Source organism: Temnothorax nylanderi, unplaced genomic scaffold, assembly GCF_030848795.1.
Source record: "Temnothorax nylanderi isolate EJ_2023f unplaced genomic scaffold, tnyl_v1.0 TNYL_tig0223_pilon, whole genome shotgun sequence".
Taxonomy (NCBI): Eukaryota; Metazoa; Arthropoda; class Insecta; order Hymenoptera; family Formicidae; genus Temnothorax; species Temnothorax nylanderi.
Window position 1 is genome coordinate 120,393 of NW_027249285.1, and position 18,467 is coordinate 138,859.

General features: G+C 42.1%; 1 protein-coding gene across 3 annotated transcripts; it reads right to left on the reverse strand.

Annotated features, from left to right (window-relative positions):
• Nucleotides 1–939: 939 nt before the first annotated feature.
• Nucleotides 940–15,324, reverse strand: Lov (jim lovell). 3 transcript variants are annotated; one of them, XM_071717729.1, is made up of 3 exons: nucleotides 12,869–15,324; nucleotides 4,196–4,584; nucleotides 940–3,087 (listed from the first exon to the last, which is right to left on the reverse strand). In XM_071717729.1, the coding sequence occupies exons 2-3, from the start codon at nucleotides 4,384–4,386 to the stop codon at nucleotides 1,023–1,025; spliced, it is 2,256 nt and encodes a 751-aa protein (XP_071573830.1). In that variant the 5' UTR covers nucleotides 4,387–4,584; nucleotides 12,869–15,324; the 3' UTR covers nucleotides 940–1,022. The 3 variants fall into 3 exon arrangements, with proteins under 3 accessions (XP_071573830.1, XP_071573829.1, XP_071573831.1); XM_071717728.1 differs by lacking the exon at nucleotides 12,869–15,324 and adding an exon at nucleotides 8,754–10,073; XM_071717730.1 differs by lacking the exon at nucleotides 12,869–15,324 and adding an exon at nucleotides 9,957–10,008.
• Nucleotides 15,325–18,467: the final 3,143 nt, after the last annotated feature.

Here is an 18,467-nt window from a genome sequence, read left to right on the forward strand (position 1 = left end):
ATAAATTATACATAAAAAAATCATAAAAGTTTTGTCTAAAACATTTTTTATATAGACAAGAATAAAGCTCTTAAGATGTACAATCAAACTTGAATCATAAGACAAATAAAAGCAAACACCGATAAAAATTATAATATACAAATTATATTATTTTTTATACAAATTATTGTTTCGACGAATAATTGCTTAGAATATGATATAAGCGTTAGTTTTCAGGGGGAATTGTTTCGTTCTTTAAATTAAATATCAAAATGGACACGTATCAGAATATATGTCTCCTAGATTTTCGTGTTTAACAATATATTAACCGAAGAACGAGCGCCTCATTTTTTGCATCACCTGGGACTATTTTTACATCCCAATTTAAAGTCATTGTTATTAATTACATATTGCATATTGTAGATTGTTCTATAATTTATCAGTATTTGAGGACAATATGTATATACAATAGATTTACTCAACATTTTCCGAGAAAAGTAAGAACAAACTAAAAAAATATTTAAAAAACGAAAGAAGCATATTAAAATTACTGTGACGAGAGGTTCATTTTTTCGACACTTTATATAGTGTTTTGTTAACTTTAGCGCCCGTTCTCGGATTAAAGAAGAATCAGATCGAATTCTAAACAGTTGTGATTAATGTCCTTTGTCAGTTGAAGAGTATACTGAAAACTTTATAGGTTTTTGAGTTTACATGCGAGTATGTGGCATGAAGGCGAATCTTGAAAATGTCAGCCGACATTTTAGAAAAGTTCGATCAATCTCAAATCTGCTAAAATATTTCAAGATAATTAGCTAATTTATCGCATTTTGGCGATATATGTTTATCGGATTTCTTTATAACAATCAATGACGGACCGCATATATGTACGATATGCGCAGCCAGAGGGACTAATCGACCATCCGCCCAGCCCTTGGTGGGCAAAGGTAACAAATCACAAATCATCAATCATCAATCATCAATCATCGCTTAACATCAACATACAAGAACGTACCGTTTCAGCCAAACAGTTCCACGCAATCCTAATCGGAACCGTTCTGCTGTAGTAACGCGGGCGCCGATTGCGTTGGTTGCGGTTGCATCGACGGTTCCTGATGATGGTGATGGTCAACAATGGGGGATGGTGTCTCGCTGGTCTGCGAGTTCGTCAAATCGCCACCACCGCCACTGCTGCCGGTTCCGTCCCCTCCCCCACTTCCTAGGCACGCACCCCCGCCCCCGTCGCCGCCCGGGTTCGCGGACGATTCGAACGCCTTCTGCTCGCTCGGAGGTAGCATATGCACCATATTCACTGCTAGAGGAAACGATGCAGCAGCATATTCGGCCGGATAAAAGCTCTGCGGCTGCGGTATATTACTGCCAAGTAGACCGCGATGGGGATATCCGCCGTTGTCCCCCGGATGCTGCAGCGGCAATCCGGTGAGCCCATGGCTCATCTGCGCGGACTGCTGGACGGGCTTGATGTTATTGTTATTCATGATTTCGGGGGTGCTGGCGCCGGTACAGTTCCTACGTAATTGCTCGAGCTTTAGACTCTTTCCGTATTTACCACGCACGTACATCAGTAAGCTGTTGTAGGGAATGCCAAACATACGACTAGCCTGCGACGTGGTTAGTTTCTTTTCCCAAACATGTTGCAAGGCGAGTGTTAGTTCGTTATTCGTCCAGGACCTTGGTGGTCCTCCTCGCGGAGCGCTGTGTTGCCCCTTGGGTCTGTTAACTGCTAGTGCCCGAGGATTATGATCGGTCCATCTACGTGGCGCGTCACTATCACTTCGATGCTTTTTTGTCTTTTTGGTGGATGGAGGGCCGAGATTGGGCGTACCGAAGAGATTTTGCAGCGCCTCCGGCTTGAAATTATCCGTGAGAATCGAATCCGCGAGGAGGTTGCCTCTGTCGTACGTAGCAGCATGGTGTGAGAAAAGTCCGCCACCCAGAGCCGTTACGCCGTCCAAGGTCGGCGTGAACATCGCCATGGCGCTACGTCGCGGCAACGCCGATTCCTGTTGCTGCTGCTGCTGATACGGATGAGATCTCCCGGAACCGTGCGGACTGTCCTCGCGTGGATGGTGACTCTGGGCCGACGGCGGCGGCGGCGGCAGTTGACTCTGCGGATGCCCGGGCAACCATTGGTTCGTCAGCTGGCCGAGGCTTGTCAGGTACTCGGTAGGATGCGGCTGCGACAGCGACAACGTCGGCATCGTCGGTAGCGACAATGTTACAGTCGCCGCTACGGCCGCCGCCACGGCCGCCGGAATGTCCGGTATAGGACCATCCGGATGATGCAACAGACTGGTTCCCGTGAGCGGCGAACCGCGAGGACTACTCGTTGCCTCGCTGCCCTCCGTCTTCACGTGATGCTGATCCAGTCCGCTCGGCGATATGGGTTTCTTCATCGAGAGATTCTCCGCCATGTCCTCCTGCTGTTGCTGCTGGTTCTGCGCGTTGTTAATCGATTGTTGCTGATGATATTGAGATTGCTGCAGCAACAGCTGCTGCTGCTGCGCCTGGTGCTGACCACCGCTGAGATTAAGGACGCTCGTCAACGGACTCGAGCTGACCGGCGGGGTCGAGCGCCTGCTCAGATCTTGCGGCAGCAATTCGCCGGATCGTCGGCGCGGACGCGCCTGTTTCCGGCGTGGCATCGACGGCGAGCCGCAGCTCTCGCGGATACCGAAGTTCATGTGGCCAATGAGCGGCTTGGCCGGGTGGTCCCTCGTTGGTTGAAACAGAATGGGTTTCATCTCCCTCGTGCTCTCCAGCTGGTTCTCGTCCTCTTCGGGTGTGCCGTGTCGCGCGACTTCCGGCGTCGGTAACTCGGCCAGGATAAGATCGCGCGTCGGCGTTGATGCCAACGACGACGGCCTGGGCTCCGTCGACACCGGCCTCGGCTCCGATGACGACAGCCCACGCACCTGCAGACACTCCGCGGCCTTCATCAGTCCCGGTAACTCCTCCTGGGCGATTTGCACCTCGCCGCGATATATGAAATGTACCAAAGTGGACAGCTCATGATGCGAGAAGTCCTTCAGCACGATCACGGGGTGCTTGCATGGATTTTCTGCGAATATCCTCTCGAAGAAAGGACTGTAACATAGGAAAAACGACTCCATACGATTAGGATTAGGTCACCCCTTTCTAAGTTCGATTGGGGATCATTCCAAAGAAGCCATACGTTTTTCCAATTTTGATTGATTTACATTGATCGATTTACGCTAACTACGTTACAGCAAAATCGATCAGAAAAATTTTGCACCGCGCTGTTCGTAGCGTTACATGCGTCTCGGCGTGAAACGTTGCGTGTCTTCGCTCAGTAAGACAGAACGACGCGGCCAGAAACCGCGGGCAAAAAGTTACCGCAAGGATTAGCGCTCCTTCCTCGATCGAGCGACGGCTCGAATCAATCAGATGGTACAAGACTTTCGCTCGTTGTCAACTTTACGTCACACGTTCCCGCGCGAAGTGAGAAGAGCGTTGCGGTACCGCGTAGACGGTGCGAGGCGGCACTTAGTCGCCCGGTAAACCACGAAGGTAAGACGCGACGAAGAAATTTTTCTTCGGATAAGAGAGAGACCCGCCGAGCGCAAGAACCACTCTCAGTTTCAGTGCGCGTCGCTTCTTTAAGATACACTATACACTTCCGCCGATCAATAAAACTCGACTGATCATTTTCAATCAAGGCGAGGAACTGCTAAAGGGGTAAGTAGTGTAGGAAGTTACTGTCACGAGATACATGGGCAAAGACGGAGAGTTTAGAAAGCTTTAAACCTTTGCCGTCGAACTAATATTTCTTATCCTGCAAACATTTTTTTTTATCGCGATACCGAGACGAAGCATTTCACTCACTAAGGCGTGAATATAGTGTATCATTATTCATCTCATAAATCTGTTGCGTAAAAATTTTTCTTCCTTATTTATTAATACAAAAGCAACTCGTGGGTGTTAAATTCTACAGAATTGAAACAAGCATAAAAATAATTATTTCAAATACTAACTATAATATAAATCTAAATATATATATATATAATAACTAAATATAAATCAGTTTCTCGTTAATTTTATTTAGTCTAAAAATAAAAATTTAGCTGATTGCGTTAAAAACACAAGAAGAGCAAAAGATCAGAATAAGATTCAGCACCTGGAAAATTCAAGCGAAGAAAAATTCTTTTACGGAGTATCTATATCTAGGACTTACCTGCAGGCGCTCAGGACGACTTTGTGTGCCTTGACGCTGCTGTCGGCGCAGATCAGGGTCACGTCGACGAGCGTCTCCGCGTGCAGCAGCTCCTCGAACGCCCGTTGTATATGGGCGAGATGGTTGTGCCATCGTAAGGAATAGTGCGATTGCAGAGCCATTCTGTTAGGACTGTTCCCGACGCTCGACATTTTTCTTCCGCCGCTGCCGCCGGAAGATGGTGACTTAGCAAAGCCGCCACCTTGTCCCGCCGCCTTTTCGCTGGTGCCGCGTGGTCTTTGTATTTCGGTTTACCTTTCCCATGCACGCACGCACGTGACCACGTACGTCCTACAACTTCTTTGTCCGCCCGCTTTTCTTGCCGCCTTGACGCTAATCTTGCCGGTTTCCTAAAATCGGAATATGCGAAATGGTTAAAATGGGGGTCACAAACCTCGTTCTCCAAGGAGATGAAAGAGAGTGAGAAAGATCAAAGAAGGAAGAAGGAAATATATAGCGACGCGTTGTCCCGAAGATCATATATAGAGGTAGTAAGTAGATGCGTTCTTCAACTTTTCTCGCCATATTTCTTGAAGTTCCGGAGGATCCACGGATGATGCGCGCTCGCGTCGATATCAAGCCGGCCAATTAGAAAGTTTTTACAATAACGTACTCGAGATAAATGTCGAAGTCAACGTTTTCCCTACGGACGCTGTTGATTGCCGCGTGACAATTTTAATCTGGGATTGCACCTTCCATTTGCATTATTTTTCTATTTCACGCATTCCATAGTTATCCTAACAGATTAGCGTCAAAATTTTAGAGATTTTTCATCGCCTGTGTAATCCGTAACTGGCCATTCCCATATATTCTTGATCGGCTATTTTGGTTATCATAAATATGGCTTTTGTTACCTTTTTCTTTAAAAAATTATGTATAATGCAAGTAAAGACAGAATAAAATAATAAAGTGATTTATTGCAGAAAATTGTTTCAATCTAAATTTTGTACAGATTATGTTACAGGTGACAGACCTGATAGACACAAGAAGGCACCTCTTCGAAGAAACCTCTTTCAGGTAAGAAAAGTAAGGCTAACGGCCGTGTCGGAAATGTGATTTTGCAAAGATTGCAAGCTGCGTTACGCTATGCATTATTGTCGCTGATTGCGAGACAAACGATCATCAGATACGTGCTGTTCCCGAGATAGCATACGCGTTAATTATTTATTCGGTCGAATACGCGATAATTACGGATAATTATCGCACTACGGGCGATTCACCCGCCAAGTATTTAAGCAGCATCGGCACTCGCTTCATCGACGATCGGGTGTGTTTGGCTATGAATAATTTCGCGCCTGGTAAAAAGGGGGGTAACCGGAAGAGGGAGATGAGTGGCGGCCACGGTTAATTTTCACGCTTTCTGTAGCGCCGCCCAAAATTCAAAGTGTTACGAGAGAAGTTTTCCATGTGAAAACCCGTCCCGGTATGCCGCACAGATACAAGGTATACTTATGCAGAGTTAAAAAGTTATGCCTGGCAATCGCATCGAAACCAACCACCTACCTGCGATTTTCCAAACGAGTGAGAATGACAAAGAATAAACTCCGAAAGATTTTCTTGGACGATTAATCAAGTATATTTGTGCGTTGTGTCTGATCGCTGACTGACAATATATCCGTCCAATTCTTGGAGAGTTGCTAGAAGACACTATCCGCGAGAGTAACCCGTCTCTATCAATCATCCGTTAAATTGCAGCGATTCGTAAACTTGTCGAGGAGGCACGTTACACAGATACGAGTGAGGTTTTCGTTTTATTCCCTTTATTCGTAACGCTTTTATATAAATGTACGACTTTAAATTAGGTCGATGAGGTGCCCATAATGTGAACCGTACTTAACAAAATTGCAAATTCATTTTTAATTAGTTCCTGCACTGATTCCTTTCTCTCTCTTCCTCTCTCTCTCTCTCTCTCTTTCTCTCTCGCCCTCTACGTCAATAAAATACACTATTTAACATACGGGTAAGCATGCACGCAATTCTAACGGAATGGATGACCCTTGAGTTTCTATACGTTTCTCTAGTTGTCTGTACGCGACGCGAATTGAAACGAATGTTGTAGCGTTCGTGCGTTTATTTTATAATTAAAACGTAATTAATGCAAAAGGCGGCACACGTGCGTAGGCGCACGACGTGACCTGGAACGAGCGTACACCTCTTCAACGTCACGTCATTCGCACATATGCGACAGCTTCGATTATAAATTGCATCCGGTTAAAAACCCACCTGCAGATACGCGCTCGATAAACCATTTCGGTCGCAATTACGCTAGCGATAATACAATAACGATAAAAATAATATAAAATCGCGCGAGGGGAGGGGGGGGGTGTGAAGAAAACGCGAGCACGCCGCATGTGAAATAGGAGAATTCTCCCGCTCAATTTGCGTTCGAAAGAGCTTCTACGTGAAACGAATATCCCGGCAGCAACGCGCGACTTTAGAAAATCTCGGAAAATAGAATCGCGGTATCGAACGGAGTAGAGAAGTTTCACTTACACTCTGCGTTGTCAATCATCTACTGTCGCCGTCACTATCGGCGTTAAACGAGCAATTAATATAAAATCTCTATCAGCCATCGGATAATTAATTGCCAAGCTGACGGCACCCTTGCGATCGTAAACAGTCCCCCCAGTCTCGTAGAAGAGACGGACATACAACAAACTGATGATAAACAACAACGGAGTGCAAATGAATGATCTTAATGTCGCGGCTAAATAATCGAGCTGGCTTTTCAACCTCCTTCGGTGTCTTTTAACTCACAACGGGCGAGCGTAAAATTGGCGCTCAAAAACCCGTCGTTTCGCTTTGACGAGAAGTGCCTCGCGCGAGAGGAGGAATACTTTTTTCCTCTCTGCGGTGCTCGCGATTCACATGGAGCTCGGGGGGACCGCCGGCTCGGGATACGCCACTGGGCACAGTCGAAAACTCCCCGCAAGTTTGTTGTCAAACTCGCACGTGTTCGGAAAAAGCGCGGATTTACGTCAACCAGTTACTCTCCCGCGTCCTCCTCTGTTTGCCCGCGCTTTATTTTCCTTTTTCATTTCCGCATCCGCGTCTCGAGGAGGCGCCGCGTTGTACGTTGCACGCGGGCAAACTATTAGTCATAGCGGTGCATAACACATCCGAAAACTTCTCGTCAAACGAGGCGACGATTTATACGGAAAAGAGCCGGAATTAACGTCGATGCCTGTGCGAGTCTCGCGAACAACAAGAATTATGACCAATGGCACGTACGGAAATTCGAAATTTTCGTAATAGAAATATACGATGATCCCGTAGCCAGTCGAGAAGATCGGATTCCCACCCTCAAGTCGTAACTTCGCTAGTCAAGAGATACATATGTGAGAAAACTAGTTGCTGCACCTCATATTACTCTATCGTTCCTGAGCGAATCATTATCCAACTGTAGACTTGGCAAAACACGAAGAAAGTAACGGGTCTACATTGGGGAAACTATCATTACTGGAGTTTAGAGAATTTATGATATCTACTTATATATATCCTCTACAAACGTAAGGATTTTTTCTCGTATTTCTCGTTTGTATTTTTAAAGTTTTCCCTCGGAATTCTTTTGTTTCAAATGTACAGGGTACATTTTCTTTACGTTTTCTATATGATTAAAATGTGTCTTTGTCATATAACCGCCGAAAAATATTTTTCAATGTATCGCAGATTGTAATTTCGTTGAATTGACAAGAACATAAAGCGTAAGAATATAATGTTAACTATTTATGTTTCTGTCATGCGTTTCCCGAGAAGCGACAAAATGTGCAAATTTATTATAAGAATGTATTATAAGCAAAATGTATTATACGCACAAAAATGTATTATAAGTACAAGTCCATTCAACTATTATTGAATAAAGAGGAAAACGACATAAACGATTGAATAGTCTTTTTTTTGTCAGAGCTCGCATACGCATTACGCCCGGAAATTTATGTGGAAGACTTACTTAACAATTTACCGATAGCATCTTAAACGTCCATTTAAAATTGACTCATGGCTCGCAATCATAAATACCAGGTATGCAACGAAGCTCGGATGCGATCATCACACAAATTCAAACAATGGATGCTGGTAGTTGAGGGTTAGCACCGGTCTCGCATGACTGATCCGATCGAACTCTTACAAATCTCCACGATTGGATCTCATGAGTTCCGATTCCTCTCGGCGTGTAGGGCACAATTCCTCCTTCGTTAATACAACCCGTCCGACTCCAAATTAGAATCGTCCAAGCCAATGAGGGGGCATAGAAAAATGCGAAAAGCCTCGTCCTTCCGAGGCATCAGCAACATCGACATTCGTGAGGCCTCATCGAAATCATCGAGCTCACACGTACGCCGATTTTATTCGTCGCGCAGAGAGAACGTAATTTCAAAGCCGGAAAATAAAACACATACGGAAGGACAATGCACAGTCGGTGCAATCTACGTTTTAGTGGACACTCGCGTCACAAACAATGCGGAGCGCGCAGGAACATCATACGATGGATGGGATCGGCACACTGCACACCGAACAATACCTTCGAAGGTCATCTTCGAAGCCTCGTGCATTCTTGCAAGATGCCGGGGAGGGACCACCGGCCTGCAGACCCGTCGACTGCCAATGATTACTCCGACGACGCGGGAAATTTTGCGCGGGAAGACCATGTGTGTGGCCAGAACACTTTTGCGCGCGGAGAGACTGTATCTCCAGGAGGAGTGAACGCGTCTCTATTGTGTGACTACACGCACGTTAGAGCAAAAGGTGAAACGAAGAAAAGGGAAGAATAATGAATGAGCAAAAACGAGGAAAACAGGAATTTTCCTCATTTGCTCCGACACGTTCTCCGTTTAGGAATTAATTAAAGAGAATATCAAGAAAAAGTTGCGGAAGAAACATATCACGATGTAATAGAGACGAGTACGTGTAACAAGAAAAATATGTAATAATAGACAAAATTCTTTATCTGATAGAAATTTAGATCTAGATTATGATCTTTGTGCCATACGGAAAGATAGCAAAATTTGAACTTGCAAAAGTCCATTCCACTAATATCACACTGTCACATATCATATCTCACGCACACAACCGGTAAGCAAAGACACTGTTTCAACTCTTAAAAGGAATTCTAAACATTACGGAGAGAACGAGGCGCAAAGGGGGAAAAAATACAAAAAGCCTACGGAGAGCACTGCGCCTTTAAACGATCAGCTGATTCCTCACTATTGTCACCCACCGTATAGCGAAGAGATCACAAAAGAGTACGACCTAACCACCGACCGGCGTCGGCGTCGGCGTCGGCGTCTCACGTGGGTTGCTTTCCCAAAAGTATTTCGGTGCGCACACGTGCGCGACACGTTTTTAGGACACCACACCAAAACAATTGGCAAATGCAAATTGCGAGCACTTTCGGCGAGCGAGAGATCCCCCCCGCGTTAACTTCCGCAGCGTGTACCGCCGAGTAAATACGCGGGTAAACACTGGGCTTCCGAGTTTCACAAAGTCGCTCCGAGACACCACCGAGCGAGGGGGGGACGGAAAATTCACTTCGTGGCGCGCGGAGGGTACACCGGGGGGGAGGGAGGAGAAGGATTGTGGATGCAGCGTGCGAGAGTTAACGCGTATCCTCGCGGCCGAGAGAGAGAGAGAGAGAGAGAGAGAGAGAGTCACGCAGGAGAACGGCAGGAGGAAGCGCGTGGGTGCGCGCCGCAGCGCGCGAGGGGGTGGTCGAGAGAGAACTGACCGTGTCGTGCGGGTTGCGTGTGCGACACACAGAGCGGCGTCGGCGACGGCCGGTGAGTGAATGCGCCGTGACGTTAGGCGCCCCTCCTAAGATTCCCGCCCCTCTCTTAAGCCTCCATACATATCCCCCCATCCGCCCCCTCCTCGCTCGGCTTCTTCGTCCAAGTTAGCGCGCGCCTCTTTCTTCGCGGGGTGCTCGCTCGCTCGCACACGCCGGTTTAACCCGCCTTCCCTCTCGCTCTATTTCTCCCTCTTTCGCTCTCTCACTCATGTGCGAATCACTCTCCTTCCTTTCCCCACTCTTCCGTCTCGGTTTCTCCACCGGAGTCATCCCCTCCTCTATGTACTGTTCCATCCTCGCGAGTACAACTCGAACTTGTTTGCTCTCGCTCTCTCGCTCTCTTTATCTTCACCCCCAACATTTGTCCCGCTCGCGAACCACGAACTACCCTTTCCTTGCTTTCGACTTTAGGAAAAACCGCGTCCAATGCAAAATATGTATTCTTCATGCTATAAGCAGTCCTATTGGTTTTCCTTGCAGTACCTGATATCCATTGAGATCGTTACAATCTTGGTGAAAAGTTCATACTATACGAGTAATGTTATTTCTTTCAAACGTGCTCTTCAACCGATATTCGTGAATTGATATGCGATGTGTAGAGGTTCTTTCAATAGGATAAACGTCTAATTCTCGCAAGAAAGTTAGGTTCATTTAGAAGTTTGAAGATATCGCTCATTTATTGCAACAATGACATAACTCAAAGGAAAAAGTTTTCCAGAAGAAAAGCTGGAATTTTTTGAGTCATTAAAATTCTGTGATATTATTTGTAAATATGGTAGAGAAATAAATCTAGCAATATATTATCTAGCAATATATTAGCTCTTCATTCACTGTATTGAACTCTCACTATTTTTTTGCAAACAACTAAAAAAATGACAATTTTTTAGTTATATCGTTGTTGTAGCAAATGAGCGATATATGCGTTAAATAATCAATATAAATCCATACAAATGAAATATAAAAAAACCTTTGGTAACTATGATAACTTTTCAATATTTTTGATACTTTTGCATTTATCTCTGATACACATACATGTAAACATTTATAATTAAATGGATTCATTAGTAAATAGCTCTATAATTAAACATATTTATTTATAAATAGCTTAAATAGATTCATTCATAATTTTAATTTCATGATTTCCAAAATCATCAAAGGCATCGGTCCTTGCTCGTTAAAAAGAATTGCTTAAAATTTCTCGTTTCTTCGAAAAAAGATTAACTCTTTCCGCGGCTTATAGCTATTGAAAATGATCAATTCAAATGCGGTAGTTCATATTCATACACAATTAATGATATAAAATATAAATAATTTGTAAACATATTTTATTATGACGATATACTTTTTTTTACTTCAAATAATTAAATATAATTCTGAATCTTTGTTATATGTCAAGACATTAAACATATGAAGGGTAAAAGCCATAGTGGTGTAAGATGACACTTACACCACTATGGCTTTTACTTCTCCATATGAAAGTTAAGCTTGAGTACTCGATACGGTTTTATCACTGAAGCTCAAATTGTTAGTTAATTCAAATTAATTCACATAAGAATAGCATCAGTATGTTACGCGTATGCTTCTCAGATATTTATAGAAAATAAAAATTTTTTTGCGTACAGTGTATTATTAAATATAAATGGTACATAAATTACACCTCATTTACGTCATAAAAAATTGGAGGGGTGATTAAAAAACCACAGTGATGTAAGTCAAATTTTTTTAAATATTTTCTCGTGTGCATAGATGCAATTTATATATTGTACAGATTGTAAAATATTTTGAAAAATTTGACTTACACCACTGTGATTTTTTCCCCTCCAATTGTATGTATAATTATTTTCTCGATTTAAAATTTGAAATCCTCTCTTTGAAATTCCATCGGGATACGTTCTATCCCCTGATATATTAAACGATAATTGATTTATTAATATTCTATTAAAGCAGTCCCAAGAATTTAATCTGCTGTTAATTGAATGGCTATTTTCGTGATTATGCTGCGGTCCATTTGGTGTTACAAATGCTTCGAAGTGTAGATTTCTTCGTCCTAATTCAATCGAACGCTACGAAGCATTCATAGCGTTAATCACCGGGGGCAGTCATAGTCACATAATTTTACGAATTGGTCTTATTCGAAATGTAGAAAAATTTACTACACTTCGAAGCATTTGTAACGCCAAATGGACCGCAGCATAGTCAAGAAAATATCAATTTAATTAATAGCAGATTCTTCGGACTGCGTTGTAATAGAACAGAAATAAATCAGTTATCGTTTAACATTCAAGAAATAATTATCCAAGATATATTCTTATGATTTAACGTGGGATTTTATCGAACATCCCCTATTATAACACACAGTAAAAATTTACCTATTAAATATGTCGATACTTTTACAGGGTGTCTGGTAATTACTGTGCCACATCTTCTGGCAGGTAAAGCGAGTTAAACTGAAAAAGATCTTAAAAAGTTTTTTACCGAGGTTCTTTACCAGCGTCACAGTGACGATTGTGATTGCTACACGGCGAGAAACATCTTTATTAATTAATTTCTTTATTAATTATTGAGAAATTTGCAAAATGACAAAGGCCTTTTTTTATTCAGTTTAACCTGTTCTACCTGTCCACGAGAAATGACATAGTAATTATCAGATACCCTGTAGAAAACGCTAAATAATAATCAGGCAAATACAGAAAACAACTCGATTTGTCACTCATTGATTTTGCCGATATTAAATAATTTCATAGCTTATACTTAAAATATCTTTAAACAATTTGCAAAATATGCATATGCGAAAAGATCCCGAGTTACAATAATCAGAATAACAAATTGAAAATCATCATGCAAAAAGATACCTGAAAGAGAGTTCTAAAAATCCCACTTCTGGACCGGTCGTGTTGCTAACAGTGCCGTCAATCTTTTTCTTTCACCGACTCTCTTCAGTGTAGGTTATAAGAGTTTATACAGATTTCGTGTTTAATGAACACTTGGCATCGCCGAACTGATTGAAGATGAGTCGATGGCGAGGCTGCTAAAACGCCAAGAAACAATGGAAAGTATGACGAGGAGCTCGACAACAAGGTCGAGCCATTCAATGCTGTTGGTGAACCAGGTTCGTATTGATATCAGCTTCGGAATAAATTCCGCAAAATATTTATATGTGTCGACAGTAGCGTAACTATTTTTATAAATTTATAAAATTTTTATTCGATTTTCATAAATTTTAAACAAAACAGTCCCTCCTATTCCATTTTATTTGTAAAATTAATAGAAAGATTGAGATAAACATTTTTTACAGTTTATTTTGACGACTATTAAAATAATGACTATAAAAATTGTTTTTATTATATTCGATTTTACATTTTTAAAGTTTTTTCTATTGATTTTATATTTTTAATTTTATTCGTTAGAAATGTTTTATCTTTTTTTTTTTTAATATTACGGGCCTTCCATTGCTCACCTACAGTTAAAATTATAACAGTATTTCGTAGTTTTTCATAGTTTTATGACGAAGAACCGATTCAAAGGAGTAATTTCGAAGACTGGCGATAAGAATCACTACTTAATATAGATAATGCTGAGGTGAGTTTTCAAAATGGAGGTTGACTCTTTCGGCGAATGTGTACTGGCCCGCTCTGACAAAGCCGTTTCTACGAAATTGTTACTTTGTTCCAGATGTTTTCGCAGAGTTCTTGGTGGCAGAGGTTACAATCGGAATAAATCATCAGGAGCAAACACACACGCGCACGTGACACAATTACCACGAAGAAACACACATACGCGCTCACGCGCCTTAATTATTTGCCAGCCGATATCTCGGTTGATGTTTCGTCTACGGGACAGTCGCGCGAAGATGCGTCTCTATCAACGTCATCGTCGTCCACGTATGGCCTTTCCTCTATAATGGTCGCGCACCCTCTCGCACGTGTGCCAACAATTCACTTACAGAAGCGTATCCTGACTCACAGCTCGCGATATGGAGAACGCGTGCACCCCGAATTCTGCGCGCGTTATTCCGCAGGTGGCAGCCGTGACGCGTGTGTGTATGTGTGTGCGAGCGGTCGTGTGCGCATACGTTGGATACACGCGGCGGGAAAGTGTGCGAACGGTGACCGGACAGACCGACTCTCAAAGCGGCCGAGTTGTGACTGCTCCACTGAAAGAGGAGAACGAGACGAAGAGTCCCACCTCCTTGTGCCACCTCCAGTCGGATGGGTACCAGCCCATCGGACCCTCCTTCGCTCGCTGGCTCTCTCTCCCTCCTCTCTCTCTCTCTCTCTCTCTCTCTCTCTATCTCTCCGGTTTGTCCAATGTACCTGCTACTATGCGTTTTTCCAGCGCGGGAACAACCGGTTGAGTGCAGTGTGCGAAAATATGCGTGTGTTTCTCCGTCTTCCTTTCTCTTGACCGTTTTCCTCTCTCTGTTATGTCTTCCTCTTCCTTTATTTTTCTTTTATCTTCTTTCATCGCCTCTCCACCCCCCCCCTCTTTCTCTCTCTTTCCTCTTTCGTTCAATCCCTTCAGTCCTACTCTCTTCCTTTGTTGTAAGAAAATAGTTTTCCTCCCGCTTTTACGGTCGCACATAACAATTAGCTATGCACTGGCAGGTATCCGTTATGGAATTTTCCACGATACGTGACAGCATGCAACCCTCGTTCACGGTTTAGGCCTCGCTCGGCTGATTCTTTCTTACTCCATATGGTGAAATCTTCGAGGGAGGCTCGGCGCGCGTACTTTCAGACGGACACCTGTGTCACGCGGATTGTGTTCGAATCATGCTCCTCGTGTCTCGAGAAGCTATAGTTGGCAGCGGGAGACCGTTATAGGAGGCCCTTAAGTTACTACTGGCTATAATCAGTCCCTCGTTAAGCTGCTGCTCCAAGGTCGCATGACAGATAACGTACCACCGCAAACGACTACGGTAAACTTTCGGACTAAGTTCGTCTTACAGTGGATGTTGCTTAGCGAGCGAGAAGCTAAGACGAATCTTAGGGACGTTTGCATTCGGTTATTCGTGTTATATGTATACGCGCGCACGTATGTCTGTGTGTGTGTGTATGTGTGCGTATCCTTGGTTTTTTTATGTTTCGACACCTGCATGTGGTCAAAATCAACGGTTCGATGCACACAAAGCAAAAAATATCGGAGGATTTAAGATCACGATTGTAAGTTTTGTCGTAAAAGTTGATTTTCAATAAAGAAGATAAAAATAAAAGAAAAAAAGAGGTATATTCTTGGCGAACCGTTATCTATTAAGATAAAATAAGTTTTTTTTTTCACAGCAATTTATATCCTCCACTGGGAAATATTTTTAATCCTAACTATTTCGATTCATATCGCTTGATTTTTGCTACATTTAAATGGTAGCACAAAGGTAAAAGAACGGATAGGCATGCCGATTCCTCTTCCGACCGAACAGTGGCGGGTGTTCTCGTTAATATAGCGATTACCAACTTTTCTAAACGCCACTGCTGCACTGGAACGAACCAAAAGCTAATAAAATTCCGTTCGCTGTGGCATTAGCAGGAAAATTTCCGTTCTGATCATCAGCTATATCAGCGTCCGTTACGAGTTTAGTTTAGGAATTGAATTTTGCCACATTGAATTAGGTCGTAAATATGAATATTATGTTATGATACCGTGTGTGTATAATACGGTAAGATTGCCCTCACTGTTAGCTGCTCAACGGAGTGGAAAAGGGTTTCAGATATGTGAGCAGGTAATCGAGAAAGGATTGTTCCAATATATCCATGGGGTCCCTCTCTTGCATGCTGATAATCGTATAAGTCCAAGAAGTCCATCGGTTCGGAAGAAAAAATGTCTTTCAGTATGTTGGGAGACCTCGTAGGGGAATGCCGATACTTTCGATCGCATAGAATGCAGATTCTTATTGCAGTCTTTCTTATAAAAATACTCTCCGAATTGCAGTTAAACATTTGTTATTTAAGTAATTAAGTAAATCACGATTTTTGCAGATACGAACGATGCTTGACGTGTGAAGTTTACATTCCGCAGGATTGTATTGCGTACGCGTATTTATGTTGTATTTATGTTCTTCCGACAATAGAAATGACTAGCGAATAATTTTCTCCTTGACTATTTTCTTATTCTGTTAATTATTTGTACTTGCGAACTCTTAAATAACACTATAGTATAGTCGAAATACTTAGAAACGGATAGAAGGGACTCATTACCGAGAATAATAACGGAACGAACATATATTTTGACGACAGACTCGATTGAGTCGAAGACAAAGAGGCTAGCCCCCTCTCCCTCGAGACAGGTGGGCTGTAGCGCGACAAGTGCGAATCCGCGGTGAGGATGGACAGTCGTTGTCTCACTGGTCAACCAGAAAGATTCGAATGACGCTTTTCGTGATTTATGCACGCCGATGCACGCCGATCATTATTTTGTTAAATACATGTACATATACTTAAGAGAACTGTAATTATATCCTGACACATTTCGAATCCAAAAGAACTACCTTACAAACTTCCCCTTAAATAGATAATCTCGAAAAGGTTGCGATAGCAATTTAATTACTAATTAGCGATTTATTGGACGCACAGATAAAAATTTCGTTCCATCAGAACTCACTATTAAAATGAAATACGCACATTTCTTGTTGTAATTGTCTTGTTGTAAAAAATTACTAAAACTATTCTTTATATAGGACTTATATAGAAAAAGTCTGTCAAAAATATAAACTATTCAAACGGCTCAATTTATAGCGTTATCGCTAGCTCATTGGTATATTAATAGTCAATATAGCAAAGGTACACTAAAATAAGAATATTGATTAATAAGTAAATGTCGGAGTTATATCACGATACATCTCAAAGGGCGATTATTTCGATAGATTACGCTCGCGTTGTTAACGCAACTGAATAAAATCCCACAAATGTACAACTCCCACGAGTGTATTCTACGTGGCTGCGAGTGGCACTTCCTTAACTGTCCCTAAAACCGATTGTATATTATCACTGCTTTTTATTGCTCACAATACATGACGTCACTGCATTTTGCACGGGAGAAAGTCGCCGGAACGATATTTCTTCGTAACGATCTCAATGCACGGATGTTTTTCAGCGCGGACGTAATACCGGTAAGAACATTAAGAGTTGATGAAAATTAGCGAGAATTATTATAAATACACGCACACAGTAATATCTTCCGGAGTCCGCGCATAAGCCGCTTATTGCACAAACAATTGCAAAGGCGGGATTCGTATTGTTAACAAATTCTCTTTTACCGGATGGTTCATAATGACGCGAAAGCGCTTTTTAACTGAGATGCGAAACGCAATGTAAGGAAATTTTGCCGACTGGCGTGATTTTTCGCCGACATCGAGCATATCGTCTCTGCTTATAAGCAAAAAAAATTTTTTTTATTATGTTATTGTGAAAAATGAAGAAGCATAAAAAAACGAGCTAATTTTTAGATTAGGTTAAGTTAGGTTTCCTAAACATATGTTTAGAATTCTTAAACATATGTTTAGAATTAGATACATAACCTAATTCTAAACATATATGTTATGTAGCCTAACTAAAAGATGTGATTTTTGTTACAACATTACGATTGGTGTAATTTGAGAAAAGTACACAAGGTCTGTTCAAAAAGTTCGTTGAAAGGCTAAACGATTCAATACTTGAAAATATCAAGGAAAATTTTCAGACGGATTTACCTTAGGGACGCAACCCCGAAAATGTGTACCTGGACCCAGGAATGCTTCCAAAAATTGCGATTTCGAAGAATGTGCCGGATGTGAGTCCTCATCACTTGGCTGGGACGCCACTACACATGCATGCATGACATATCGGTGTAGCAGAAGCCGAAATTTTGGCTTCTGCTATAGGCTACACCGATATGTTATGCATGGGGTAGTGGCGTCCCATGCCAAGTGGTGGGGCTCTCACATCCGGCACATCCCTCAAAATTGCAACTTCTGGAAGCAGTCCTGGGTCTCTCACGTCCCACGAAATCGGCCTGTCTAGAAGTGATAATGGCGTTGAGAATGTATCAATCGAGAGGGAACATTACTTCGAAGATAGGACTGAATAAATTGTAAGTAAATCCCTAAAAATTATAAAGACAAAATTCAGGAATTTTTTTAATAGATCTCGTGCTTTATTGGATATTACTGTAATAATATTTACACACTGTAGAGACACCTGCAAAATGCGACATATTTTTTTAACGCATATTTTATGTATTTAACGCACACATAAAAATATAAAATATTACGAAGAAAATACACTTTTACTACTACGTTTGTAGTAGTATTACATTGGTAGTAGTAGAAGTATATCTTTTTTCGTAACATTTGACATTTATATATATATATATATATATATATATATATATAAATGTAAAATGTTACGAAAAAAGATATACTTCTACTACAATTTATATATATATATATATATATATATATATATATAGTGCACATCACAT

Coding starts and splice junctions, on each gene's coding strand:
- Lov (XM_071717729.1), bottom strand. CDS start 4,386: ATGTCGAGCGTCGGGAACAGTCCTAACAGAATGGCTCTGCAATCGCAC. Junction 3,088..4,195: donor GTCGTCCTGAGCGCCTGCAG/GTAAGTCCTAGA, acceptor CCTATGTTACAG/TCCTTTCTTCGAGAGGATAT.